A 27,762-nucleotide genomic window follows, 5' to 3' on the forward strand; every position below is an offset into this window, starting at 1 on the left:
TTTATTGTTTAAAAAAATAGATGAGAATGGATAAACGGTAAAGACCGGGTTGAGCCAGTCTCGTAGTAACAGTTCTAGATCAAACGATTGGTTTTGTTGTCTCTTCTATGCCAAAAGTCCCAAATCCCAATCTTTTTGAACTTAATACTACATTATTCGAGTTTTTGGATTACCAAAAATCTGATTTCAAAATTTCCATTCATTTTGGATAACATTGATCGATATCTTGATCAGCAAGCTTTCTTCATGCTACATTTTCATCCAACTCCACCTTTGAAGCAATAATGATTAGATTGTGTAAATGATTTGATCACACCTTTGGAGTTATAACAAGTTGTGTAAATGATGATAAGTGCCCATTTTTATGAAAATGAAGTAAAAGTAAACTTGTAGGCTGTTATAATAGTTTGCTCTGTATGTTGAAATTCTGTAAACCTTTTATATACAGTATGTCACATCTGCTTTCCATTAACTTCTATATGTCAAAATCAACTTACACAAATCTACCCTATTAACACTTATTAAAAGTTTAAAACCCTATTCTGGCAACTTGACAATTATATTTCTAAAATAATTATGCATTCCGTTATTGGATGAGAGACTCGGCCAATGTCAGCCTAGTCTTTGCCAAATATTCATCGACGCAACACAAGACTTTTGGTTGCAATCGATCCCCTTTGTGACTATCGAAACAAAAAGTACTTAAATTTTTTTAGAGAGAACAAAACAAAGTTGCATTCCAAGCCATGGCCATAGTGACTTAAAAATCTGACATTCCCAGTTCAAACTCAAATAAGCGAAAAACTGACATCGCACTTGAAAGATGAGATCGAGGTGCCAAATGTGTGCAAGTATGTAGCTAATACATCGAGTGAGGTTGAACACTCCTGGTGGCACGCTATTACACATGTTATGCGGGTTACAAAGAGGCAAATTCCCAAGTAAAAAGTCCAAGATATATTTGGCTTCCCATTTTACTACCATTGAACGGTCTTCGTTAGTTGGATAGCTGATTAGGGAAAGAAAATTTGCAGTTACATTAAGATGGTGTGCTTGCTTTATAAACCCAGAGTTCAGGAAAGTAAACACCTTTATGGTATTGATAACTGGTATCTTACTATCTTAGGGGCTTGGTAGATAAACAATTGCTCTTGTTTCACAGAAAATACAAAGAAAAGAAACAAACTCATCTCAATGATATTTATTTATCAAATATCCAAATTCCAATTTGATATCATCGCGTGGCAAAATGGGAGGGTAGGGCGGGTTTGGGTAACGGGTAAAAACGGGTGCGGGTCTAAGCGGGTCATTTTGGGAATGCGGGTCAAACGGGTACGGGTCAAAACGGGTTGGATGCGGACCGGGTAATTTTTCAAACGCAAAGCAAAAGATAATATTTCGTAACTTTCATTTGTTTTAAATAGTCCATATCCACATCGTATTAACAAGCAAGATATATGATATATACGTAATTACATATCTATAATTTTAAGAATATAAACTATTAATATTATTTTATCAGTTACTGTGTAGTGACAATAGTATTAACTATATATGTATTGTTAGATAATTAAGTGATATTAATATTACCATGTATCGTTAATTAGAAAAAATAACTACAACTGTATATAATAACTATATGATCGTAGTATTAACTATTTATGTATTGTTAATTAGAAAAAAAAAATCAGAACATTTCCTTGTTTTGTCGTTAGTTTGTCAAAAACAAAAGGTCCACGTGCTATTCAATTTAGACTTCACCCATATAAACCCACTATACCCGTTTCAAAACCCGCTATACCCGTTCTAGAATTCAGAGGAAGAGTTGAATACCCGTTTGAACCCGCTATTCAATCTAGACATCACCCATATAAACCCAAAAGGAGAAATATTTTATCCAACTTACCCAAATTTTTAGGTTTGGGTAACAATTGCCAGGTCTAATCCTAATCACTATCAGTGGGTAACGGAAACTTGCAAATAGCATAGAAAGATGAAACAGAAGGACACATATAAGACATTCATGACATCTATGTATTCAAACTACACTGTATGTGATGGTCATGAGATCCTTCATCCTTGTATTCATCAAGCCTTGCTGTCAATGGGCATCGATTCTACCACCTACTGAGGCGTCTTCTGCAAGAAATTAACACATTCAATATAATCTTACGACAAAAAGGAAAATTGTCCATTAAACATAAATCAATAAATTTATACTTTAAAATCAACTGCAGTTGGCTTGGCGAACATGTTCCCATAAAATTTAGCATCCTTCTTGTTGTATTCTCTCATCTTCTCCTTCAACACCTTGTACTCTATCTTTACATCTCTGAATTACCAATACAAATAACTGACATGATAATCAGTAAACTGTTGGGCTTTACACTACCACAATGAGAGAACACACCAACTACACTTGCGTACCTGTTGTCGGGATCGCTTTCAAGGGCTTTCTTTATGTCAAGTTCTGCCAGATCCAGATCAGCTGCATTCATGTAAGCTTGAGCCCTCCTGTATAGTGCCTTCACATTCTGGCTATCAATCTCCAATACCTGCACCAAAACCTCAGAATCACCCCCATCCACAATAACCACAACATGGATTCAACTGCCACTAATGTTGAATTTTACACACAAACCTTGGTGCAAAGCTTCTCAGCCTGTTTGTAATCTTTCAGTTTCAGCTTACAAGCAGCATTGTTGAGGTTGCATGACACTTTCAATGCTTTGGATTGCTTCTTTTCCTCCTCACTGAAACTACTATCATATTCGATGAACTTTGCAGCCTGCAAATATTAACCCAGCTTCAGTTCATCCTTATCCAGATTACTATACATAAATCGATTTCCTGTCACATCCCTAGTTAAAGCATAACATTACCTTCTCATATCTCTCTAATGCCTTGAGATAATTGCCAGCCTTAAAGTGGGTGTTCCCTTCTTCCTTCTTTCTGCCAGCCGCGTCAATCTTCTCCTGGGTGTTCATATCCCATGACTCTTTATCCTGCAATAGAACAGCATTTAAGTACCTTATAGCATGGAATTTTTACATTAATGTGGTCAAATTAACTTCACTCACCTTAACAAAAGATACGAGCTCAATTTCATAGTTCACAGTGGAATTAGGAGGGACAACTGCTAACTCTTGCGACCCAAAAGCATATTCTGGTGCAACTGTCAGAAGAGCTACCTCCCCTTTCTTCATCGTTACGATAGCTCTATCAAGCCCATCAATTACTTGCTCTGGGCACAATTAATTGAAACAACTATTAGTAAATACAACCGAATTTATGTATGAAATGACAACACGAACATAGTTTCTTGATGTTATATACCTGCATCACTTTTGAACTCAAAAAGCTCGGTCTCATCATGACCTTTCTTAATGAACACAGTGCCATCTAGCAGCTTACCAATCAATTTCACTGCCCATTTGAAAAACAAATTGTCAGGCACCACTTCTGATCCAATTGACCATGTGATTACAGAAAGGAAACATACCCTGAACAACAGCTCCTTCATTGGGGCGTTCATATCCCTCTCCTTCTTTCAAAATTTTCTTGACAACCTTTTTGTCATCTGTAATTTTTGAGACAGTCTTCCATGATACAAGCTCCAATGTAATTTGTAGTGTAATATTTGGTGGAACTCCACCTTCATTAGCTGAAGCTTGTTTTCCGTTCTCCCCAAATCCGTCTGTAACCAGATCAATCTCTATTGAGTCACAACCAACATACCAAATAAACTCTGCTTCAAAAACTAACATTATATATCTCACTTACAATGAGGTTTAACTGTAAGGACAACCTTTTCTCCTTTCTTCATCATTTTCAAAGCCTTTGAAAACGCGGGGCAAAAGTAGCCTAAGCAAAAAGAATACGTCAGCAATGATTCAAAAGACATCGCAACACAGTTTTCAGTTCATAATAGAGTACATCAGGCCAGACTAATTTACCATCTTCGACAGTGAACACTACACCATCTGCTTTGGCAACCGCAGTCCCATCCTCATGTTGAACCTCATAATTCACTGCACAAATACAATCAAAGCACATGGTAAGCTCATAAGCCCTCTTAAAACCCGAAGCCTGACAACGATAAATGAATAACTGAATAATAACAAATTAAGGATACCTAAAACTTCATCAAGGTCCTTAGGGTTCTCCCAACTCTCTCCCTTTTTCACAATCTTCTTGAATATTCCTCCATCCTTGCAAATGTCCTTCACACTCGCCCAGGATAGAAGCTGCACATCAAACTGCAGAGTGGCGTTGGGAGGAATAGTTGGAGGGGAACCAGACGCGCCATATGCAAGGTCAGCAGGAATAGTGAAAAGGGCGTTCTCGCCCTCCTTCATTGTTTTGATTCCTTGATCCCATCCCTTTATTACTTGACCTATAGATCAACAGAAAATAACAGTCTGTAGAACACATGCTTTTTCTTCACACATTACTTTGAAAATATACTGGATTCAGATAGAAGACTATAATTCAGAAAGAAATACAGGATATCAAAACACAGATCTTATCTGTAATAACAGACTTAGTAGCAGCTAATAGTCATAACACATCAGGAAGTGATACATATTAGCACAAAACTGAAAGATAAACATGGGGCTAGGGTTCCCTCCATTACCTTTTTTTCTGAAAGATAAGCATGAAAATTATGTATCCAATTATGTCCATAATTAAAAATTACAGTCATTCGAGATTGTCATATATATAGTCCACATAACAAATTTACAGAATTAAAACGATAAAGGATATAATAAAATCTTATTGAGTTATCAACAAAATACATAAGTATATGTAAGGCGCTGATAGAGTAAATAATTAAATTACCTTGACCGAGAGTGAATTTAAACGGATTTCCCCTATCGTGACTTGAATCGAACTGCGTTCCATTCAGTAATGTTCCGGTATAATGCACTGTATAATTTAATCACAAATTATTAATTACCAACATATACATACATATATATACATTGATATATATAAGCACAAATAATAATAGAGGAAAATAGGTGGGGGTACCTTCAACCTCATCGCCATTATCAGGTGTGTCCCAACCTTCACCTTCTTTTAACAATTTCTTTTTTAAACCTTGTTTACCGATCTCCTTTTCTTCACCAACCTTCAGTGTCACTGGTAAATCGTCCATCATCAAATCTTCGCTGAATTCTTCTCCAGCTGCCAGAAATTCAAAATCCTCATTCTCCATTTGTATCACAAATTAATTATTTAAAACAGGTAAGATGAATGTGGTATGTCTGCTCTGTTAATTTGCAAAGCGAGTGATTATTATTGTTAACTAGATTAGATAATATTAAAGATTCATAACAAGATCCAAATGTGCATAAATCAGAAATATATAGCCTTACAAACTTATTTCATAAGCTAATATAAGATAACAGTCAAGAAGAGATATCAACCACGGCATATATTCATAGGCGATATGAGACTCTCCTTGTATTTGATTCCCCATTCTTCTTCTACTTCTTCTTCTCCTCCTCCTTGACACTTATACGAGTGTTTTGATGAATCGTAGATAAGCATGTTCATCTCCTTGTATTTGATTCCCCATACTTCTTCTACTTCTTCTCCTCCTCCTTGACACTCTAGCAGTTTATACGAGTGTTTTGATGTATCGTAGATGAACATGTGTCAATCCGCATTGTAGTTTAAAAATACTATAATTCTACCGTCCTCGGTGATTTTGATATATCGAGATAAAAGGAAATACCTCGGAGGTTCCAGACCTACTGCAAAAGAACATGCTTTTGACCATGAGTTACCAACGCCTTGTTCCTTCATTACCCACACATCAAAATTGAGAGTCTTGGCATCGGTGTTCGTGATCATCCATAGGCGTCCATGACACGTACCCAAACAACTTTCTTTATCGACGGTTGAATCAGGTTGATGTAGGCATGAAATTACCATCTTGTCAACATCGAGAGCCATGATTTTCGAAGAAATCATCCAATACAAAAATCCTTTAAGAAAGGTACCTATATAGCCATCAATGCTACCATCTGGAATAGTGAGTGCTGGTTGGCTCCATGAACGAGTTTTAAGATTCAATACCTCACAAGAACCCGTGTTTTCCCCTGAAACTCTGAACCTTCTAAATCTAACAAGTTTCATCTCATCTCGGGCTGCACCATAGCCAAATCCGTATGCATAGACGCCAGCAGGCAAAGGGGAATACGGATCTTTAAATATCTCATGTACACCGGTAAACGGGTTGAACAAAATCATATGCTCTTGATAATAGCTTCCTTTGTAAACATCCCACGTAGCTAAATCCTTAACAACCAACAGGATACTTCCTCTAAATGTTCCGACAAGTTTTACAAATCTATCATCCCAGTTTTTCATAGTGGGAAGATCCTTGAACACCGAAAATTCTACATTTGTAACTGAACCATTACTTCCATCTAATATCTCAATAGACATAGGATTATATGGATGTGACGCATCACGACGTAGATAGAGCCTTGATGATGGTCTTGACATCATAAAAGAGGGATCTGAAATCAGACGATTCCAATGCGTGCATACACATCTGGACCGCCCCATTGTCTTGGGTGGTAGTCGGGAGAGTATCTTGCAAAGGACTTCATCAGGCATATCATCAATTTCAGCCATCTTAGGTTAATGTGGAACTCGATCGCCCAACAACAAATACCTAGTCGTCAGTTTATTTATCTGACCTTTTAACCTGACATATATAACAAATTACTACGAGTAATTAATTTCACATCAAGTATTTCAATATACATATGTGATAAATATCTTATAATTCACAGGCTATTTATCATATTTATTTTTTATAGCTGTAGCAAGCTGATGTATTCTAAAAACGATGAATTTTAAATAAGAATTTTCGGGGTAAAGAATTTCAATCATGTAATTTGAATAGTCGCCTCAATATACATACATAACATATTCTACTGGAAGATTACCGCAACTTCAATTCTACTCTTACTATTCTATTAGTCTTTTTCTCATGTATGTTTTTTTTTTACAATAACGACTCAATTATACATATAAATATTATATATATAGTGGGGAACAAAGGAGAATCATACCGTGTGGAAAAAAGGAGCTCACAAAGCAGATGCAGGACGGCAGATTTGAGACATTTTCCAGTCACTTTCGCAGTAAATTAGGTATTACATTTGCCGGGGAAGAAAGGGGATTAGGGATTTATGTCGGGTCTGTGTAAAAATTGGAAGAAATTATTTGTAAACTTATTTTATGCACGTTAAATACAGCTTTTGGGCTATATTTAGCATTTCTCTTAAAATTAATAAGTTTGGACTTTATATATCTATTCAAGATTTATATTGCTTTATATTTTATAAAACTAGCATGGTAATGCGATGATGATGACTTGGGCGTAATGGCGAAGACGGATGGTGATAGTGGTGGAGGCGTTATATGGTTTAGTTAATTGATGTAAAAGTGTTTGATTTAAAGAGGATAGTAGAGATATTTTATAGTACAAGGGATTGATTGTATAATTTAATATTAAGAGTTGTTAGCAATTGAATTCACGTTCAAAAATATATATTTAATTTATTAAGTGTAGTTTGGTCAATTCACAAGTTTTTTTTTTAAAGTTAAACTTTATTCACAAATCGCCAACTCACAAATGCGGAGTGGCTATATATCTTTACAACGTAATATTCATATACATATGTTAAAAGAATTCCAATCTTGCCAATTCAATTCTCTATATCTCGTCCTACTTTTGAACCAATTAAATTCATATACAGATGTTAAAGGAATTACAACGTAATATTCATATACAGATGAAGAACCTTTTATAATTAACAACTAGCACAATACCCGTACGTTGTTCGGGTTATACTTAATAAGCAACCTTTTATAACTCACTCAACTCAACTTGTACTTTCCAGCACCGGAAAATGCATACCTCTTTTACATGGTGTATGATTTATCTATTTTTTGTTAGTCATTTTTTTTTTATAGATCTACAATACTTTTTTTTTTCAATTTAAATTTCACTATAAACTATCATAAACTTTAAGCCATCAACTGATTATTTTGGATAGGTTGAAAATCCTAAACATGCAATTTCATACTTTTAAGGTAATTTACTACATTTACAGCGATAAGTTGATGAAAGGGTTTTTTATATGCTAATAAGTAGATGAAAAACTTTTTATCACTGAAAAGCTAGCGCTTTTCATCAAAAGATTGATAATCCTTAATTCAAATACTCTTACACTAACTTAAAAAATATGTTTTATTAACATGACTTTATTCAACAATTTTAATCTAATATTATAAATTAATGATCTAATAATAATAAAAAGTAACTTATAGATAATGTCATTGGAGATGCATGCTCTAATACTCAAGTTATAACAACTCATGAATGGACCTCATAAAATTCGTGTCTCTTAACATGTTACGAGTAGTTTAATAGTTGAAAGATGTGATTAAATTATGACAACCAAATTTATATATAAAGCAATTGCAAAACATCTAACTTTTTAAAAATTCTATAAAAATAAATATCTACTTCAATTACATTCTGTTAAAAATTGTTATTTCAAACAATTATTATTACAATAACTTATATTACTTGCTACCGTTATAACCACCACAAATAGTTACTGTCACTGTCATCGCCGCAACCACACTGCCACCTCCACTGTGACCACCACAATTCGCCACGGTCGTTGCCGCCATTACACCGCAACTACCGCCACCGTCATCATACCACCGCCGTGCGAGTTCCCTAATAATATATGGTAAGTTCACAAATACGTAATGAAACTAATATTAATTATTTTCTTAAACTTTAAAATTATAGCTTTTATATAAACATCACCGGTGAAAGCATCCGTCACCAATCTTAGTTTTGTCGATACATTGAAATTGTATAACTCCGTGAACCACGCCAATATCTAGTATACATTAATAGTTAAGAAGTAACATTTATAAACTACTTTTTATATAATTAAAAGATTTATATTATGAGATTGTAGATTTTATTAATATCAACATAAAGGCAGCATCATATATGGATCAATTAACAATGGCAATGGTTATAATCACCATATTCTTTTACTTTCTGTATTTATAAACTATAAGCAAAATGAAATAATATGGATCTTTTAATTACCACAAACATATATTATTTTCAAACAGTACTCCAGTCCAAAGATGAGTTTTTTAAGAAACATAAACACCCATAAAAATATACTTCTATTTGGCTACTTACCAAGCACAAAATATACACATGTTTTATACATTAACTACTATCCATTTAAAAAGGATGGGTTAAGCATGTTGCTTCGTGTGTTGTTAAAAGTATATTATACAAAATAAAAGATAAGCATAATTAAATGACCACATGTTGTATTATTTAGTAACTATCCACTTAAAAAGGAAGGGTTAATGCGGCTCAGATTAATTGGTTTGTGAATCAGACGGTCCCTATTAATTTTAAAGCCTACTCATTGGCGGCAATAGTTATATATAATTTAGTAACCCAAGAATGAGGGTTGTAATTTTTATATAGTAGTATAGCAATATAAAAATATAAATAAACATTATTTTGTTGATGTGACATAATTAACAATTTAGTAACCCTAGAATGTGAAGCTATAACTAATCGAGTTATATTTCAAAAATAAATATAATATTATTGTTAAGTTAAATCATACTTTTATCTCTTTCATCACAGAAAATAGAATAAGAACGATTTATATTTTTAAAAAAATTTTAATTAATTTTTGTTTCTAATCAATGCTTTCTAGTTTCCTTGTATGGGATCATGCTCTTAAGATTTTCTAATTAGTGTGTTTTGGTTTTCTCGTACGGGATCATGCTCTTAATATTAGATTTTCTAATCAACGCTATTCGGTTTTCTCGTATGGGATCATGCTCTTAAGATTGATTACAGCCTACAAGCCGGTTGCAACTTGCAATTGCTAATACTTTTATGGATGGTAGTTTAGTTGACTGGGTAAGTAAAAAATCAATTTTGATTTATTTTTTCAAACCGATTATTAAGTTGCAACAACCCATTATTTTTAACGATAAATTTCACTCCGCACGTTGCTGCGGTTATCCGATTTCGTTTTTAATGGCAATTTACAACAAACCATCATGTTTATGTTTACTAGCAAAAATAATAAAAAGACAAAATGTGACAAAAAAAAATCCAAAGTGAAAACAAAAGGAAAAAAAATGAACAAAAAGATTTTAATAACAATTGGTAAAAATCAAAATATTACCAAAAACAAAAAGAATATATGTGAAACAAAGTGTTAAAAAAACAATCAAAAGTTTAATAAAAACAAAAACATTTAAAGAAAAAAATGCTTAAAAACAAAATAGAAATATAAATATCAAAGAAAGAACAAACTTTAAAATACTCAATATAAAAGAAATGTAAAAAAAAAATGTTTAAGACAAATAAATTAAAAAAATATATAAAATAGATGGGGCAAAAATGCAAAATGACATTTTAAAATCTCTAACGGAAAAGACACAAAATAACAAACCAGGAGGGGAGTAAATTGTAAATATCAAAATCTCCACAAATAATAAAACAAAAGAAAAACAAATAAACATACAATTGGAGTGGGGGAGAGAGACTTCAAACCTTAGACCTCTTGATTAATAAGAGGCACCCAAATGGCCAGCCACTCCAATTAAACACAATTATTGTTTTTACTACACAAACTAAAATATATATCCAAACCAAGTTTTTTACTGTTCACTTTCGTGACTTTTATTAGAGGTTATAATGTATTGTATGTATTTAATATTTATACAGATGAGGAGAACAAACGTTGATAGAGCATTTTATAGATGCGCTACTCGTACGGTTCTAGAGACTTCTTCATTTATTTTTTCTATTCTTTTTACTATCACAACTAATTATTTTTTCTAATTTACGGAGTTTTATTTTTTTAATATTTATTTATTACAATAATTAACTAAACCTAAGATTTTCAAAAATACCCGAACTACCCCTATGGCCCTACCTTGACCTTAAATGAAACTCGAACCCAGATAAAGAATCCAAAATGTGTTCGAGACAGGACTGTAGATCCGATTGAGCCTTCATTTTCAAACTTGAGCTCGATCTAAATTAGTAACACTTTTCGAGCTTAGCTCGATAGTGAATATTAAATTTATAAAAATATGTATGAGTTTTTGTAAAATCTATGTATTGAGTTGATGACGAGAACGATCATTAATACTTTGTTCGCTTTTTCTATTCATGGTTTCCTTAGGATTTGCTTCAACTCTTCAAGTGGTGTGATGTTGCCACTGATCTTCATTGAGTTACGATTTTGTTGATCATCAATGTATCAAGCCACCAATTCTAGTTGTGACTCGAAGTCATCTGGTCCAATTTGGCGCATGTCATAACTAAAAGTTGTTGGCCTTGATTGGGTGTTCATATGAGCTATTTGGTTGCGTCAATTACTCGGCTGGAGCAAGATATCAGGGTTGAAGACGTTCTCTTTAGTTTGATCCTTTATAAGTTCACAAATTGGTTTTTGAATTAAAACTATTTTGATGAGCAAAGGTAGAAAACAAAATAGGCACAGGTGGATCTTTTGGTGAATAATTAAGACACAACTTCATGGTGTATCCAAAATTAGCAGTGAAGAGGATGGGAAGCAAACACCATGCAAGGAAATGTGTCGTGTTCGGGTTGATGTGTAGGAAGGTTCATATACCTCTAGTTTCATCATCAGAGATTTGGAACTTGAAATATACTTGATCAAAGATTCCTGGTATCGGTTTGGTCACATAATGTTTGTCATAAGAAGTGCACTAGGGAGACAGTGTTAACCAGCAGTTCTTGTTAAATTCACTTGTATCTATCTGTTAACAAATCACTAGACGAGCTGCTTAGGTTTCTATTATCTTTTTCGTTTACTTTTGTTATTATCTTGCTAGATCCTTCATTTGATAACGGCCTCTGAAATAACGAGTAGAAAGTAAAACTTTTTGTTTACAGGGTGGTGTTGATGAAGATCATGATAACTAAAATAGCTCTAAATGACTCGTTGTTGGCTCGTTCCCAGAGGTGTTATTGTTGATCATAGGGATGAGCATAAAGCCCGGAAACCCGAAAACCGGCCTAAGACCGACCGAACCCGGACCTACCCGACCCGGACCGGATGCCAAACGGTCCGGTCCTCGGTTCCTAGTTTAAGGTAAATTCGGTTCTCGGGTCGGTTTGGTCCAAACCCGGTAAAAACATGGAGACCGAAAAAAAAACCCGGAAATAACACTAATATGTATGTTGTGGGTATTGGGTTAGACTTTTCTCGTTTTTATACTGATATGTATTAAGGATTCGATAAATCTTATCTATAAAAATTAACTAATAAGTTTTAGTTTTGGAAAACTAGACGTTTCCCTCTACCTCTCGATCTGATCATACACACGCACTGAATATTTAAATACCACTTAATATTCAACTTAAAAAAAAAAAAAACCTACCACAATCTTCCTTCATTTTTTTTTTCTTTCAAAAATCATATTACAAGAGCAATGTCATGGAATGAAATGGAAATTTGGAAATGTAATTTTATTGTTCTCGTTCTTCTGTTTCTTTTGGTTACATAATGTAACTTACATTCTGCTTTGTAATTTTGCATTTTGTTGATGCGTATTGTGTTTCTTGCTTATGTTGATGTATGTCACATACATATAGGTGGGATGAAGCCCAACTTTTAGGGGGTGTTTGGTATGATGGAATGGAAAGAGGAGAAAGAAAATGAGAAAGACTTCCCTTGTTTGTTTGCGACGAATAAAGAGAATGAGAAAGGAGAAAGGGGAATCAATTCCATTCTTTCCATTCTCTACAAATTGTAGAGATTTGTAGAGAATGGATGAGAATGGAAAAAAATTTTTTTTTTTTTTTGAAGATGTTATATGTAATAAATGTATTATTATTTAAAATTTTATTTTATATATATATATATATATATATTCATTCTCTGTGGGTACCAAACAACGGAATCCATTCTCTTTCCAAATATCCATTCTCTCTCACTATTTCCATTCTCTATTACATTTCCATTCTCTATGATTCCCTCCTACCAAACACCATATAGCCCAACAAAGTTCATGTCAAAAAACGGGCCTAATCGGGTAGAACCGAGACCGGACCGATAATTTTCGGGTTAGACCGAACCGATCACTAATCGGGTCGGTCTTCGATTCCTAGTTTGTGCATTTTTCAGGTTTTGCCGGTCCGGTCCGGTTCGGTCCGGGTTCGGGACCGTGCTCATCCCTAGTGATCAAGAAAGTATCAAGAAAGACATTAGAGATATGAACTATCCAGTAAAGTTTTGTAAACCTAGTAGCTTAGGTTAAAACCATGCCTAAGTGCCTAACTTGCACATCAGAGAAATGGATATATGATACCGCAAACAAAGCTAAAATGTTTTCAATTTTCTGGCTCAACATAGATCCAATATTTGCGCAATTCTATTATATTTATTCTCAACATGCAAAAACATCAACTTACAAAGTTACAAGCATCTGCTCATGATTTAATATCCAACTGCAGTGTTAGACAGATCAACAAGTATGCTAAAGAAAGAAATTTTCTGCTTAACAATTGAAGTATGCCTTCAAAATACAATGTTCCAACTTAAATATGAAGTTTATCCGTAGCCCATAATGCTAGTCCCCTATATTCTCTTTCAGGTGCACTGAAGCACAAATAAAAATACAGATGATCCGTCGCCCATAAGCAAATTCAGCCCTATTACCCAGAGTTTCAATTGTTATGTGCTCCAAAGATTCAACTCATAACACTTGAACAAATGTCGGCAGCACTGACCATAACAGTCAACATACTCAACCAATCAGGTTTGATAAACACCGGGTATAAAGCTATATTCAACTCCCGCCTCTCAATGCAAATTTACCCAATCGATCTTAACTAGCTCGCATAATGCAGCCCATTAAGCAAACTCTTATACGTCTTCTCATTCATAAAACTATCTTTCTTCCTAAACTCTTCAAGAACATCAAACGCATCATCAACCCTACCTTCCCTACACAACCCTTCAAGTAACGTCCTATATGTCAACAAATCAGGCGACATCGACTCCCTCACCATATCAAAAACAACCTCAACCGCCTCCTCAAACTTCTGATCCATCGCAAGACTACAAATCAAAATCATAAAACTACTCCCTTTCGGCACCAACCCTTTCCCTCTCATTTCCTTATAAAACCCCAACCCTTCTTCCACTCTCCCTTTCTCACACAACCCATGAATCAAATAACAATAACTATACAAATTCGGCTCGTTCCTATACAACCCCATCTCACAGAAAACACTAACCGCTTTATCAACCTCACCACATTTGGCGTGTGCTTTAATTATCATATTCAAAGCAAAAGTATCCGGCGCCACACCACACGCCTTCATTTGTTTATGCAACGATTTTACGCCGCGTAAATAAACATAACATACATTCACATTATTGAACCGTCTAAGTAACGAATCTAACAACATTTTATAAGTCTCTAAATCAGGTTTCGAGTCTACACTAGTCAACATTTTCTTATAGACATCAAATGCACGGTTAAAAAGAAACTTACGGCCACAACAGAACTTAATGACTGAATTGAACAGGGGGCGCGTGGTGTCTGGACACGCGCCCGCGAGTATTTCTTCAACTAAGGTTTCGGCGTGATTGTATCGTTTGTTGGAAACAGATATTTGAATCATGGTTAAGTAAGTGTTGCTGTTGTGTTTGTAATTACGTTGTTGGCCGGTCCAGCGGAAGATATCGAAAGCTAAATCTGGGTCTGATTGAGAACGTAAGGCTTGTACGACGTCGTGATGGGTGAATCCGGGTTTTAGGGTTTCGACCCATGTTTCGAATTGTTTTACTAGTGGAGTTCTGGGTGTGGGGGTGGAGGTCTGAGGTGGAGCTACGGTGGTGGTTGAGAGTAGCCGGCGGGGAAGTAAGGCTGTGATGAGAGAACGGTGGTGGCGTAAGATTTGCTTGGCCATTTTGCAGGAATTTTTAGAAATTTTTGTTTTGTTTATTCTTAGCCAACTAAGCCAAGTGACACTGGTTTCTGGGCTTGTAGGCTCAGGCTCATGCTTTTTTTCAAATTGGGTTGGGCTAGTTGTGAGATAAAAGATAAATGTTTTCTTTTTTCCATGTAAAAGGCAATGTAAAAGGTTTTTTCTACCAAGGGGAAAGTCATTGACTTTGACAAGTAAATAAAACTTTTTAAATCAATTGTTTCTTTTGAAAATACATTTGTAAGGTTAATGGTTGATAGGTTGAGTCGCTCATACAATTAAAAGGAAAAATAGACTAGCCTAGTTGTTCAGAGATACTATCAGTTTTGACTAAAAGTCTTGAGTTTGATTCCTAGAGATGATAAGTTTTGAAGTTTTTCATCCGAATATTTGTAACAGCTCATGTTCAACATCTTGTTATCTAGAGTACGTGCAAGGCTTTACCATTATTGGATGAGGTTAATTTCTCTGATGTCATATCCTGACTGAAGTTTTTAAAAAAATAAAAGAAAAAGAAAAATGACATGATGTGTGGATCGTATAGGTGCATGTGTTTCAAATAAGTAGGGCACTAGGGAGGTATAGATTACTTGAGGATTATGTATATGTTTAGCAACTAGCAAGTAGCAACAAAGGTACGCAGTTAGTGTTTGTATGTTAATTAGAACCATGATGCAAGTAAACTCTATTACTATTATGATTTCCAATATGAGTAAATTTTATCGTTCATAAAGACCTTAAAAAAATCTTTTTTTAATTAATTTTTTTATTGTTGTCTTTTTTTTTTTCCCTTTTTTTAAACAACTTGATAAGATACTCATAAGAAATATTAAAAGTAGTTGCCTGCAGATCTATGGCGCGCATCCTATCTGTGAATAGGCAGGTAAACCTAATTTAGTTATATTATATACTCCTCGCTGGTTGGAACATAAAATATTTAGATACGATCATTTTTGTAGGCTTTGATTGTTTCATAAGTGTTTTTTTTTAAAGATAAATGCCAAAAAGTAGCAACATTTTTATTTTGTTTCGAGACAAGTTATGTACCCTGTACTCTAAATACAAATATTTGAACAAATATAAAGTTTATCACACATAACGTTACAAATTTTGAAAGCTTACTATCTATAACGGTATTTATTTGAAAGGCTACCCTCTACAATGGTACATATTGTATGTTATATGGGGGTATTTGATACAATGGAATGGAAATGGTGGAAAGGGAATGAGAAAGACTCCTCATGTTTGGTTACAATAGAGAACGGAAAAGAGAATCGAGAAGTGGGAATCGATTACATTCCCTCTATTCTCTATAAATTGTAGAGATCGAATGGATGAGAATGGAAAAAAACAATTTTTTTTTTGTTTTAATGATGTTGTATGTATTAAATTTAATTATTATTTAAATTTTTGTATTTTTCATATATTCATTCTCTACTTGTACTAAATGACGGAATATATTCTCTTTCCAAATACTCATTCTCTTTCCCACTATATTCATTCTAATTACATTTCCATTCTCTTTGATTCACTCCTACCAAACACCTACATGTTAGTATCATCATGAAAACATAAATGTTATATTATTGCTAAATAATTAAGTGCCTCCTTTTTTTTCTAAAAAGTCTTATTAATTTATAGGTTATCCGGGAAATATAGGATCATTTTGACTCAAATGTATAGTAATCACTCAAAATATATATTTGTTATGGAGAGGATCGGATTTACTGAAACTTAGTTTAAATATACTGGCATGTAACATACTGTCATATTGTTAGCACAAATGTGCAAGCAAAGTCTTCCTCGTTAACCCTTATAATATTTCACATGAATACATCATCCACAACATATTCAATTTTCAACTAGACTAAAACAATTTCTCCAAGTCAATCTCCACCCGACCAAATGCTTTTAATATTCCATATATAAAACCATATTATATACTTCCATATAATTTCTTCCATCCAAAGTCTTCTTCAAAATTTCTCAAAAACCTTTCATCAATGGCTGCAGTTGTCATGCTTGTCAACCTTATTTTCTCCACAATAACCATGGCGTCAAACCTCCTTTCGTTTTTGGCCTTCAACGTCACTGCACGTCTCCTAGTAATCGCAATCCAAGGATTAAAAGTCCCAGGAGAAGCTATGCAGTCTGGAATGGAGCAAATTTGTGGTTTGATAAGAAGTTGTGTAGAGTACCTTTTGGAAATTGTTTTAGAGGTGATAAGTGGGATTGTTGGTTTAATTTTTGATCTAGTGAAAGATAGTGTTTCTGGGTCGGTTGCAGCCACTGGGGCCGCGGCTGGAGCGTTGATGGAGAACATGAGGTCGGGCTACGATGGGCTGTTGGAAGAAGTTCAGGGGATGATGGCAAGTGCAGTGGAGATGGTTACTACAATGGTGGTAGATTTGTGGAATAACTATATGGATGCTCAAAGTTATGTCACAGAAAATGCTTGACTTTTGTTAATTATCAACTTATAGGTTTTTAAACTAATGTATTTAGCTTCTTTTTTGTTGTTGCTGTAATAATTTGTAAATGAATCTTTGTTTATGATGTAACAAACAATAGTTGGATTCAAGTAGTGGACTAGTGGTATTAAACAAGTACCTAACAAGATTTTGTTTCTCTGTTTTCTTGTTCTCAACATAAAAATAAATAAAAATGCAGCATTTAATTTTGCTTATGCAAAAACAAAAAATGATTAATTTACATATAAAGCCAAGTAAAACGACGTCCAGTTTATGGTTCGCTAACTTTTGTGGGAGTCTAGGATTTTATACATCTGTTGGTTGGGATAGGAGCAATTATACTTTTATTGTTTTAAAACCCGATTCAATCTAGCCAATTGAACTGAGTTAATTTCAAACCAATCGGGTAACTGATTATTTTATACTACTATTTTTTGGGTTTAACCCAGTAGATGGGTTGACCTTCATATCCTGATCAAACCAGTTTAAAATCTGTATTCTCATTAGATTGTTAGTACTTTGTTATTATTTAATATTTTAATTTGGTTTTGGTTCATTATATTGTTACTTCACTTACTTATTATTATTATTATTATTTGATATTTTAGTTTGATTTTATTTATTTATTTATGTTTTATATTTTATTTACTTCATATTTACAACCACTTCTTTAAATTTATAATATTATCTTCAATTGGGTGTCTTTAGGTGTCTTTAGGGCTATCTCGAATACTATTTTTTGTTTCTATATAAATATAAACGGATCACTTGACCCGGTCAACTAATTGTTAGAATTGCTCAACTAATTGGTAAAATCGGTAATAAAATGCTATATCACGTTAATACATATACAGTATATGTTCTAAGTAATAGACTGAAAACGTGATGGATAAATAAACATAAAATGAGAAACAAACAAAAAAATAAAGTAGGCATTTGTTTGGAAAATACATCACAATCATGAAATTTACATGTATAAATGGCACTTTGGTTTCCTTAGCTTAATCGTCAGGAAACTTCATTCCATACGCGCATGGGACTATTTCCAGGGTATGATGGTGAAAATGCTTTAATAGTCATGCTGAGAAAGCTACATCTTTTGTTACTTGGTGATGGTGTACGGGTATCCTACCCTTCATGTAGTTACGAGGCCTCTTGACTGAGCCAACCTTTGTAGCGAGTAAAAACCATAAAAACCATGAACTCTTATTAGAAGTAATTTTTAGTCTTTTTTGTTAACTGTTTCTTTTATTTTATAGATTATTATTATGTTAGGTGTATTCAATATTTTTATATCAAATTATTACGAGTATGTTTCAGTAACAAAGATACATCACATTTATTTTTCTTTATTGGTTTTAAAATTTTAATTGAAATGTTCGGGCTAAACTCGAATTGATTGGCCACTATATAGAAATAACCACTATAATTACGTAATACAATCTACATTTATAATCTAATCAAAAGAAACTCAAATTCTGATATGGACATATGGTTCCTAAAGCGTATTTATTAAGATTGATCATGGAAAAGGTAAAAAAACAATCTTATTGTTTTATCTTATTATCATGTTTTTAAAATACAAATAATCACAAAAAATTGTTTAGCTGTAAAAATGATCATTTGTGTTTTCTTAAAGGAATAACAATAGTTTTGAAAAAATACAAGTTGGAATATGATTTTAAAAAAAAATAATTTTAGATTTACAAACATTTTACAAACAAAATCTTAAAAACATAACTTTCATCAATTAAATCTTGTCAATGTATTTTCTCTCTTTTTGTTAATTAGACCACATCACATACCACATATGATTGTAAAAGTTTGTTTGTAAAATGTTTGTTATTCCATCGATGCTTAGTCTCATAAACAAAATATAATTCAACTAGATTAGACCCCGTACGTTGCACGTTTATATCTCATTTCATACTATTCCTCGTAAGTTATCTTGTAAATTATAGATTGAAAACGGTTGTAAAAGTTGAATTAATGATTACATATTATAAAATAAACGTCGGTATAGATTTAAGTGTAAAAACATATCCACGTATATTAATGTGCAAAAACCTGGTTAAGCTAATCATGAGTATGTCAACATTTATTAATCGTTTTTCAATTACAATGTCAAGCGAGTCGCATAATACGTCAGTTATTTAATCATAAACATTGACGTATGTAGCGTTTTTCCTTGAAGGTGATCAATCATTAATTATATATTACAACTAATTTATAATTATTTCCTCGCCTATTAGACGGGTACTAAGAGAGCGCATGTAACTTGCTATATTTATTTATTTATTATGTGATAATATGGCATAGATACGTGTAAGTTAGTTCATATATTTTTCAAAATTATATGTTTGCAGATTATAAGGTTTAATTAATATATCACACATAATAAATAATTAAAAATAATTAAAGATAATATGATCCCAAACATGAAAAAGTTATATATTATTTTAGTTTTCAAATAGGTCAATTTAGCAATTTTAAGTAATATTATCTTAACGTATATATATAAAAAAAATGAATAAGAAAATACTCAACATATCATAATTTTTGGTTTGTGGCCAAAAAAGGATTTTTATTTTTGGCACAATATCATATTCAACCAGCCAATGTTTCTAGGGTTTCACCGTCAGACAACGTTGCAGGGTCACTAGCTTGAGAAAAAAAATTCCTTTATGGGACTAAGGGATTCCTAGGCATTTACCTTTTTTTTAAAAAAAAAAAGTTTGACCAACAAAGGCATGTAACTGAAAAATCTTATATATGTATATATTAACTAATAACTCCATTATCTATGATATTTATTTATTTATTTAAGTGTCTCTTTCAATTATTTACCAAATTAACTTGGCTCATAATATTATTTATATATTTATGAGCCTCTTCCTTGTTTTTTCGTTTATTTAGAAGTTTTGATGGAAGTAATCCTTTTATCTTTAGGTAGATGTAAGATAAATGTAGCTTATATTAAATGAAAAAATCGCATAAATAACACATAACATTTTATTCCATGTGGCAAATCTATGATGAACTTTAAAGATAAAAGTGAGTAGTTACCAACTCTTTTATAAATAAAACAAAATTCTTATGACATCATTATATTCTAAGCAATGTTGATTTGTCATTATTAGACTTTTTATAAATTAATTATCTTTTTATTGTCTTGATTAATGATATTATCCTATTTAAAGTTTAATTCATTCTTTAATTGATTTAACCAATTGTTTTGACACCATCATGATATAAAGCTCGTCTCCAAACTCTCTTTTAAAGTTTAGTTTTGTCTTTTTTTTTTTTTCCAGTTTTACTCATGATATTATAAAGCACTTTCCTTCTTTAAATTTATTTCATTTATATTTTTGTTATTTATATGTCTTTTTTTTATTTTATAAAATATAAGTTTTTATTTTCTTTTGAAAACCCTAATATTCTATACATGTCTTTTGAATTTCCATCATCTAAATAATTTTATCATAACAGATTTTTAAATTATCAACATATTATTCGAGTTAATAAGTTAATTATATTTATTCGAAATTTAAGGTATGCTATTCCAATGTTATGCGTATGTTTGAACTATCTTATAATTCTTAAATATCAGTGTAACTTAATATTATTAAACTTTTATTAGTAAGTACTGGTTGAACCCGGATTATTTAGCTAGTTTGTTAACAAAACTAAATATCAATATGTATAATATATGGTTTAAAATGAAAAAAAAAAGGTCTAAAATGGCAAATGTATCTTTAAAATAATCATAAAATTACATTTAAAAAGTAAAAGAAATAAAAACTGATTGAACTTTGGAACATAAAGAAATCGACTTTTAACTTTATTATTTTATCAAAGATAAGGTTCATTAATTGTTAGATATAAATTAATCAACAAAAACCAATTTAGTCGAATTGGTCGATGCTGTTAATAACTAAATCAAAGTCGGCGTGCATAGGTTCGAAACCCGTTTATCATTTTTTTTTTTAATTTTAGTTTATATTAGTAATAGAAATGGTACATACGATATATGCATAGGTGGCCGCTTATTTGTCAACATTTTAGAAACCAACAACATATGAATGACACCTAAGTAAAGATGATGTGGCGAGTTAGATAATTATATATAGAAAGAGATTAAGTCATCCCAAACATTCCTTTATAAACTTTTTGAAAAATTTAATTAAATAGTTTTTAAAAACTACTTCAAATTTGTTAGTAATGGATAAGGATCTCCTAAAATTATATCAACTTCATAAATAAAGTTAGAATAATCACCCTTGGATTAAAATCAAAAGTCAATATTCAATATAAATTTTGAATTTTGACTTTTGATTTGAATTTGATAGGCAAAAGTTGTCCAACCTCATATTCTATCCCCCTGTAATCCAATCTTATATTTACTTTGATTTGATCGAGTTCACAACTTTACATCTTAATATAACACGCCCTCGTGTGTTTTACCCAGATCAAACCGTACGGTAACTATAAAAGAAAACGAAAGAAATACAGTAGGTGCTGATATATGAAGTTTGACATATGACTTCGTATCATTAATTGATTAACTGAATAACTGGTGGATGTGGTTGTGTCACGTACGGTGCGTCAAACAACACACACACACAAAGTAACAGTTAGCACTAGTTAGTAGTAGCATCAATGATGAGTAACCATAAAAGACAAACATTGATTATAATCGTAAGTAACGCCCAAAAAGACAACATATATATAATAAATAAATACATTCCCTAGCTAGTAGTTTCCCTTGACACTCCGTTGCCGCCTGGCAGGCATCGTTTCCTGCCTAATTGTTCTTATTTATATCAATCTTAATTCTATTTTTATGTAGTAATAATTGCTACAATAATAATAACAATGGCGGAAAAGGTTATGCGGGCGCTCCAGTTCGATTCCTATGGAGGAGGTGCTGCTGCTCTCAAGGTCTGTGTTTCTAATTCTTGTTTTCTACGAGTACCTTTTTTTTATTTTATTTAATTTTTATCTATATCTATACTGCTATACAAAGATTATACATTTATACACAATTTCTGGGAAAAAATATTACGAGTATGAAATGATCATTCTACCGTAATGTATTACGACCATGAGTCCCTTATCTTTTAAAATATTGAAAAATTTGTACGGCTAGTATAAATCTAGAGGAAAATGGTGTAATAGGTAGCTTTGCCAAAGAAATTTGTAAAAGTGTGAAGTCCAGTGTTGGCATCACCGGACTTACACAAATCATCAAAAGCCCGGCTTTGCCAATACCGTTCTTCTTTTACATGGCTCCAGGTGGCTTTGGGAGATGATTTGTGTAAATCCGGTGATACCAACACCGGACTTCCCACTTTTACAATTTTTTTTTGGCAAAACCACCTATTACACCATTTTCCTCTAGATTTATACTATCCGTACAAATTTTTCTAAAATATTTCAACTAATTACCTTTACATCAATTAACTCCATCACTTGGCGCCGTTGTCATCACCACTAGCCGCCATCACCACCGGTCTACGCCGCCACCATATCACCGTCTCATTGCGCGGGTATCCTTCTATTTTCTAAAATATTTTCACAACCACCTTTACATAGTTACATTTACATTAGCGTACACCACTCGACACCGTCACCACCACCAATACTCGCCGCCATCACTACACGTCACTGACACCACCAGACCGTCGTCGCGGCCACCACCACTGCATTGTGCGAGTACCGTGCTAGTTTATATATATGTAGACCAGTATGTTTTCAGTCTGGTCTTTACTGTAGTAGGTTTATAAACAAGCCAAGTAACAAGAGTTTTAGGCTTGGCTCGTTTATTAATTATTTGACTCAAGCTTGGATTACTTTGTAAAGTGGTGCTCGAGCTTGAACTCGATGATAGCTCAAACTCAAGCTCAGATAATCTCGTTTATAATCTTATTATAGCACTCAAAAGCTTAAAAAAGTACTTTTAACTACTTTTGTTGGGCTTGTTTGACTCGAAATAACTAAACGGGTTTTCGATTGAGTCAGGCTGAATGTTAATTATGAGAGCTCTGTTCATGAAATTGTTATGCTCAAACATGACCTACACGAGCTTCAACTCAAGTAGCTTGTGAAAAGCTCTGACTAGTGACTAGCTTAAGACCAGTTTCAAATTTTGACTGTTTTCTATTTACACTCTAAAAAGGCTTATTTTATACCATACATTCTGATCATTTGATTAGATCAGGTGACTTTCTTGTTATAAATAATTCTTTTGTCGGGTTACTTCATAAAGTCATTGTTTAACTACATCATTTCAAAAGCATTGTATAAATACGGAATGTTTGGGATTGCTTATTTATAAGTGCTTTTTGGTTAAAAAAAAAAGGAGGTATCTACCTACTTATAATAAGGTGCGTACTTATGCTAGTATAAGCAGAGAAGTAGTTTCAGAAAGAGTGTTTGTTATTGCTTATCCGCCTAAAAAACCGCGGCAATAAGCAGAAAAATAAGCAATCGCAAACACCCCCTACTTGTCGAATCATCACTCTTTGCTATTCTTTGTTATGTGGTTAGTATGTAGATACGGTTTTGTTTTGTCCATCAATAGTTGTTTTCAGGTTAAATAGCCATTCTGCTTTCTTTATGTAGGTAGTTAAAGTGCTATCTGGTTGCTTTAGGTTGTGTATTAGAGAAACCAATGGGATTACTGTATATTGAATCAGGTGTGGGAAGGGTCCCTAGAAATTTTGCAAGATGTTACTAAGTTGAAGAATCTGCGATAATTAAACTCTAATTAAGAGAATAAGTTTATGAGATAAAGTTTAAAAACAAGTTTCTTATTCGCATAAATTATCAGCTCAATTAGTTATCATATTCTATGGTATGAATTTTCAAATGCATGTCGCTTTGTAGCACGTCGAAGTACCAGTTCCCAAGCCCAGTAAAGGTGAACTTCTGTTAAAACTAGAGGCAACTAGCATAAATCCAGTTGACTGGAAGATACAGAAGGGCATGTTACGCCCTCTTTTCCCACCCAGATTCCCGTGGATACCAGGTGTGTTTTCAAAATCTCTTTTATCGGCTGTATAATATCCTATATGCCCTGCACAGTTTGCTTCGTCGATTAGAACCCAATTAACTTTGTTGGAACAGCTACTGATGTCGCAGGAGAAGTGTTAGATGTCGGACCTGGAGTGAAGAATTTCAAAGTTGGTGACAAAGTTGTGTCCATGCTTAACGTATTTGTAAGTTATGAGAACTTCTTTTCACTCCAGCCCGATTATTGTTGCTTATGTTTCAACCCCTTTACTTACAAAGTGAATGGATTTGGATTATTTTCTATCTTTAAGTTAAAGACCTAACGGGGTCAAAATTTAAAGATAGCTAAAAAGGAAATGTGTCAAAAGGGTTGAACTGTTCAAACGGGCCAAAAGTCAACCGAAGAGTATAATTTGTGCTTAAAGCCTCCTGGATCATTTTAGTTCGAAGTAATTTTTGTTATCATATTTGACACAACGTTATTTCTAGAAAACTAAAAAGATTTCCAAAGTTTTGTGTCAACCTATACCAAAGGTTACCCAATTTGATTAGTTATCCGCCCACCCATTTTACCTCCTCTATTTCTGTTTGTTAGCATATAGTAAGTGATAACCCACAAATTCGATTTTGTTGACCCAATCTCACTGTGCTAAATGTTTACATATGATCATTTATCCAATTGAAAAAAAATCACAGAAAGGTGGAGGACTATCCGAGTATGCTGTGAGTAGTGATAATCTGACCGTTTCTAGACCACCAGAGGTATCAGCAGCGGAAGGTGCTGGGCTTCCTGTAGCTGGCCTTACAGCACTCCAAGCCCTCACCTATCACGGAGGTGTTACCCTTGATAAATCCAGCCCAAACACCACCAACATCCTCATCACTGCTGCTTCGGGTGGTGTAGGCCAATACGCCGTCCAACTTGCAAAGCTAGGTAATGTTCATGTCACCGCCACATGTGGGGCCCGCAATATAGACCTCGTGAAAAGCCTGGGTGCTGACGAGGTTCTCGATTACAAAACCCCACAAGGGGCAGCATTGAAAAGCCCATCCGATAGGAAATATGATTTAGTGATCCATTGTGCCACACCTATTCCCTGGTCTACTTTCGAGCCAACTCTTGGCCCTAGTGGGAAGGTCATTGATGTAACCCCGGGGGCGAGTGCGTTTTGGACGGCTGTTGTGAAGAAAATTACATGCTCAAAAAAGAAACTAGTCCCAATTCTTCTGTTTCCAAAAGCTAAAAACCTGGAGTACATGGTTGGGTTGGTGAAAGAAGGAAAGCTTAAAACTGTAATTGACTCGAAATATCCTTTAAACAAAGCTGAAGAGGCTTGGGCAAAAAGCATTGATGGGCATGCTACTGGTAAAATAATTGTAGAGCCTTGAATAGTTGGACTTGTAATTTTGATGTTATATGATTTCCACTGATTTGCGATATGATTGTATATGGACACACATATAGTTTACATTCTATAGCCAAGTATCAAACAATATATATATAGTTTATTATAATCTCTTCTACTGAATCCGATATGCGTAGATTCTTGTAAGAACATAGCAAGCTAAGCGAGGTCATTTCCGAACACAATCTTGGAGGGTAAGCTATTTTAGAAATGCTTTACGAACTATGAAAAAGCCTCAAACTGTGGCTTCTCCATTTATATTTATCAAACTTTTGATTCATAATTTTATGAAATGACAACTTGACAAGCATTTGTGCTTACGTGACAATCATCAAATGCTTAATACATACAGTACCGTTTTGTAATTATTTTAGTGCACTTGTGTCGTAAATAAATTGCTCAAAAGCCATGCCAAAGAGTATCCAGCTTAGAATAAGATGATTAACAGGTTTTAAGCTTTTTTATACTCTTTTGGATGACTTTCAGTATGTTAATTGATTTATGTCAACTGATTATATGAATTTCAAACATCGATTGATCATTTTATCTTTAAATCTTCTATGAAAATGTAATGAATATTTGCCCAACACGTTAGCCGTTTGCTTTATTGTCCCGAATCCCTTTCATAAGTAATTACCTCATCAATCAAAGGATGTTTTGGTAACTCTACATAAAATGTGCTGTGTACGCTACACTTGAACTAATCAATATTTTTAATTCCTATGGTTTAATATCTCATTAAATGATATTAGTGAATCATGATTTAGTAATATTTTTTTTCCATTCACATTCACACTTTAACTAAATACAGGAAGAGCTTGAAGTTACCGGATGTGTCTTCTTATTTTACCTATCGTAACCACCGGACTCGTAATTTTCAACCATTCAGAATATTTTATTTTTACCCTAAAAACTCGATTTTAACCCTTGGTTATCTTGTTTTTTAATTATTGTAATTACATAATTGATAAGAGGGTGCTAAGGTAATTCTAAAATTTAAAAATTGTTGTATGCTTTTCTCCTCAACCAATCCAATATTTTTTTTCCTTATTTTAGTTCCCTTTTTTTATTATAAATATTATTATATTATATTATATACTTTATCAATGGTTTAATATTTATCCGTTCATACTTAGATGTTAAGAGAAGGCCTTGAACTTGGGTTGAGATATACATTACGCCCCTGATGTTTTGACAATCACGTTTATTCCTCAAGTTGTACAAGGCCTTTATTTTACATATTAATATAGTTTCAACTTAATTACTATCTTATAAAGATTTATATAACAATATTATGGTGTAAAGTATGACCATAACTAGGTTTAAATTGTATATGATTTTATAGCCATGTACAGAGGCGGAGCCAGGAATTTAAGTTGGGGGGGGGGGGGCTCGACCGCCAACGTTTTCACCATGGAATTGGATGTTGAACTGGTTCTTGCTGAAGCACTGGTTTGACTGGTCAAAACGAATTAAAAAAGTAACGTATATAACATCTCAAATGATAATATATATATATATATATATATATATATAGGCAAAGGTTCAAATGAGAACCCTTTGAATTGGAAGATCCATGAGAACCTTTTAATTATAACTTGGTGTTCATATGTGAATAGTCTATGTGAACAAATTCATGCACATTTGAACATGTCAAGTTATAACTAATATTACCTATGTTCATATATGAATGGTTTTCAAATGAACTTATGTGAACGAATATATTTACATATACCTATCACATATGAACATCAAGTTATAATATAGTGGTTCTCATGGTTCTTCCAATTTAAATGGTTCT

The 27,762-nt window shown here is 33.2% G+C and overlaps 4 protein-coding genes across 5 annotated transcripts; 1 reads left to right on the forward strand and 3 right to left on the reverse strand.

Moving 5' to 3' along the window:
* Positions 1–1,871: 1,871 nt before the first annotated feature.
* On the reverse strand, positions 1,872–7,239 carry LOC122594459 (peptidyl-prolyl cis-trans isomerase FKBP62-like). Of its 2 annotated transcripts, XM_043766909.1 has the most exons (15): positions 7,095–7,235; positions 5,433–6,724; positions 5,035–5,190; positions 4,843–4,929; positions 4,136–4,396; positions 3,957–4,031; positions 3,784–3,864; positions 3,503–3,697; positions 3,337–3,426; positions 3,081–3,244; positions 2,883–3,005; positions 2,642–2,788; positions 2,428–2,555; positions 2,221–2,332; positions 1,872–2,139 (listed from the first exon to the last, which is right to left on the reverse strand). In XM_043766909.1, exons 2-15 carry the CDS (start codon positions 5,659–5,661, stop codon positions 2,125–2,127), a joined length of 1,863 nt encoding a protein of 620 aa, XP_043622844.1. In that variant the 5' UTR covers positions 5,662–6,724; positions 7,095–7,235; the 3' UTR covers positions 1,872–2,124. The 2 variants fall into 2 exon arrangements, with proteins under 2 accessions (XP_043622844.1, XP_043622845.1); XM_043766910.1 differs by lacking the exon at positions 1,872–2,139 and having other exon boundaries at positions 2,262–2,353; positions 7,095–7,239.
* Positions 5,665–6,651, reverse strand: LOC122592060 (F-box/kelch-repeat protein At3g06240-like). Its single transcript, XM_043764271.1, has one exon. The coding sequence runs from the start codon at positions 6,649–6,651 to the stop codon at positions 5,665–5,667; it is 987 nt and encodes a 328-aa protein (XP_043620206.1).
* Positions 7,240–13,495: 6,256 nt separating the features above from the next.
* LOC122593736 (pentatricopeptide repeat-containing protein At3g25210, mitochondrial) lies at positions 13,496–15,080 on the reverse strand. The gene has a single exon (XM_043766181.1). It carries the CDS (start codon positions 15,050–15,052, stop codon positions 13,967–13,969), a length of 1,086 nt encoding a protein of 361 aa, XP_043622116.1. The 5' UTR covers positions 15,053–15,080; the 3' UTR covers positions 13,496–13,966.
* Positions 15,081–22,248: 7,168 nt separating this feature from the next.
* LOC122592417 (chloroplast envelope quinone oxidoreductase homolog) lies at positions 22,249–26,084 on the forward strand. The gene is made up of 4 exons (XM_043764635.1): positions 22,249–22,482; positions 24,430–24,571; positions 24,670–24,761; positions 25,252–26,084. Exons 1-4 carry the CDS (start codon positions 22,417–22,419, stop codon positions 25,942–25,944), a joined length of 993 nt encoding a protein of 330 aa, XP_043620570.1. The 5' UTR covers positions 22,249–22,416; the 3' UTR covers positions 25,945–26,084.
* Positions 26,085–27,762: the final 1,678 nt, after the last annotated feature.

Source organism: Erigeron canadensis, chromosome 3, assembly GCF_010389155.1.
Source record: "Erigeron canadensis isolate Cc75 chromosome 3, C_canadensis_v1, whole genome shotgun sequence".
Lineage (NCBI taxonomy): Eukaryota > Viridiplantae > Streptophyta > Magnoliopsida > Asterales > Asteraceae > Erigeron > Erigeron canadensis.

Excerpts from the sequence above, each read along its gene's own strand:
- LOC122594459 (XM_043766909.1), bottom strand. The coding sequence starts at position 5,661 with ATGTTCATCTACGATACATCAAAACACTCGTATAAACTGCTAGAGTGT. Across the intron at positions 3,245-3,336 it reads TGAGTTCAAAAGTGATGCAG|AGCAAGTAATTGATGGGCTT; the intron begins GTATATAACATC and ends AATTGTGCCCAG. Across the intron at positions 2,333-2,427 it reads GAAAGCGATCCCGACAACAG|AGATGTAAAGATAGAGTACA; the intron begins GTACGCAAGTGT and ends TTGGTAATTCAG.
- LOC122592060 (XM_043764271.1), bottom strand. The coding sequence starts at position 6,651 with ATGGCTGAAATTGATGATATGCCTGATGAAGTCCTTTGCAAGATACTC.
- LOC122593736 (XM_043766181.1), bottom strand. The coding sequence starts at position 15,052 with ATGGCCAAGCAAATCTTACGCCACCACCGTTCTCTCATCACAGCCTTA.
- LOC122592417 (XM_043764635.1), top strand. The coding sequence starts at position 22,417 with ATGGCGGAAAAGGTTATGCGGGCGCTCCAGTTCGATTCCTATGGAGGA. Across the intron at positions 22,483-24,429 it reads GAGGTGCTGCTGCTCTCAAG|CACGTCGAAGTACCAGTTCC; the intron begins GTCTGTGTTTCT and ends GTCGCTTTGTAG. Across the intron at positions 24,572-24,669 it reads CAGATTCCCGTGGATACCAG|CTACTGATGTCGCAGGAGAA; the intron begins GTGTGTTTTCAA and ends TTGTTGGAACAG.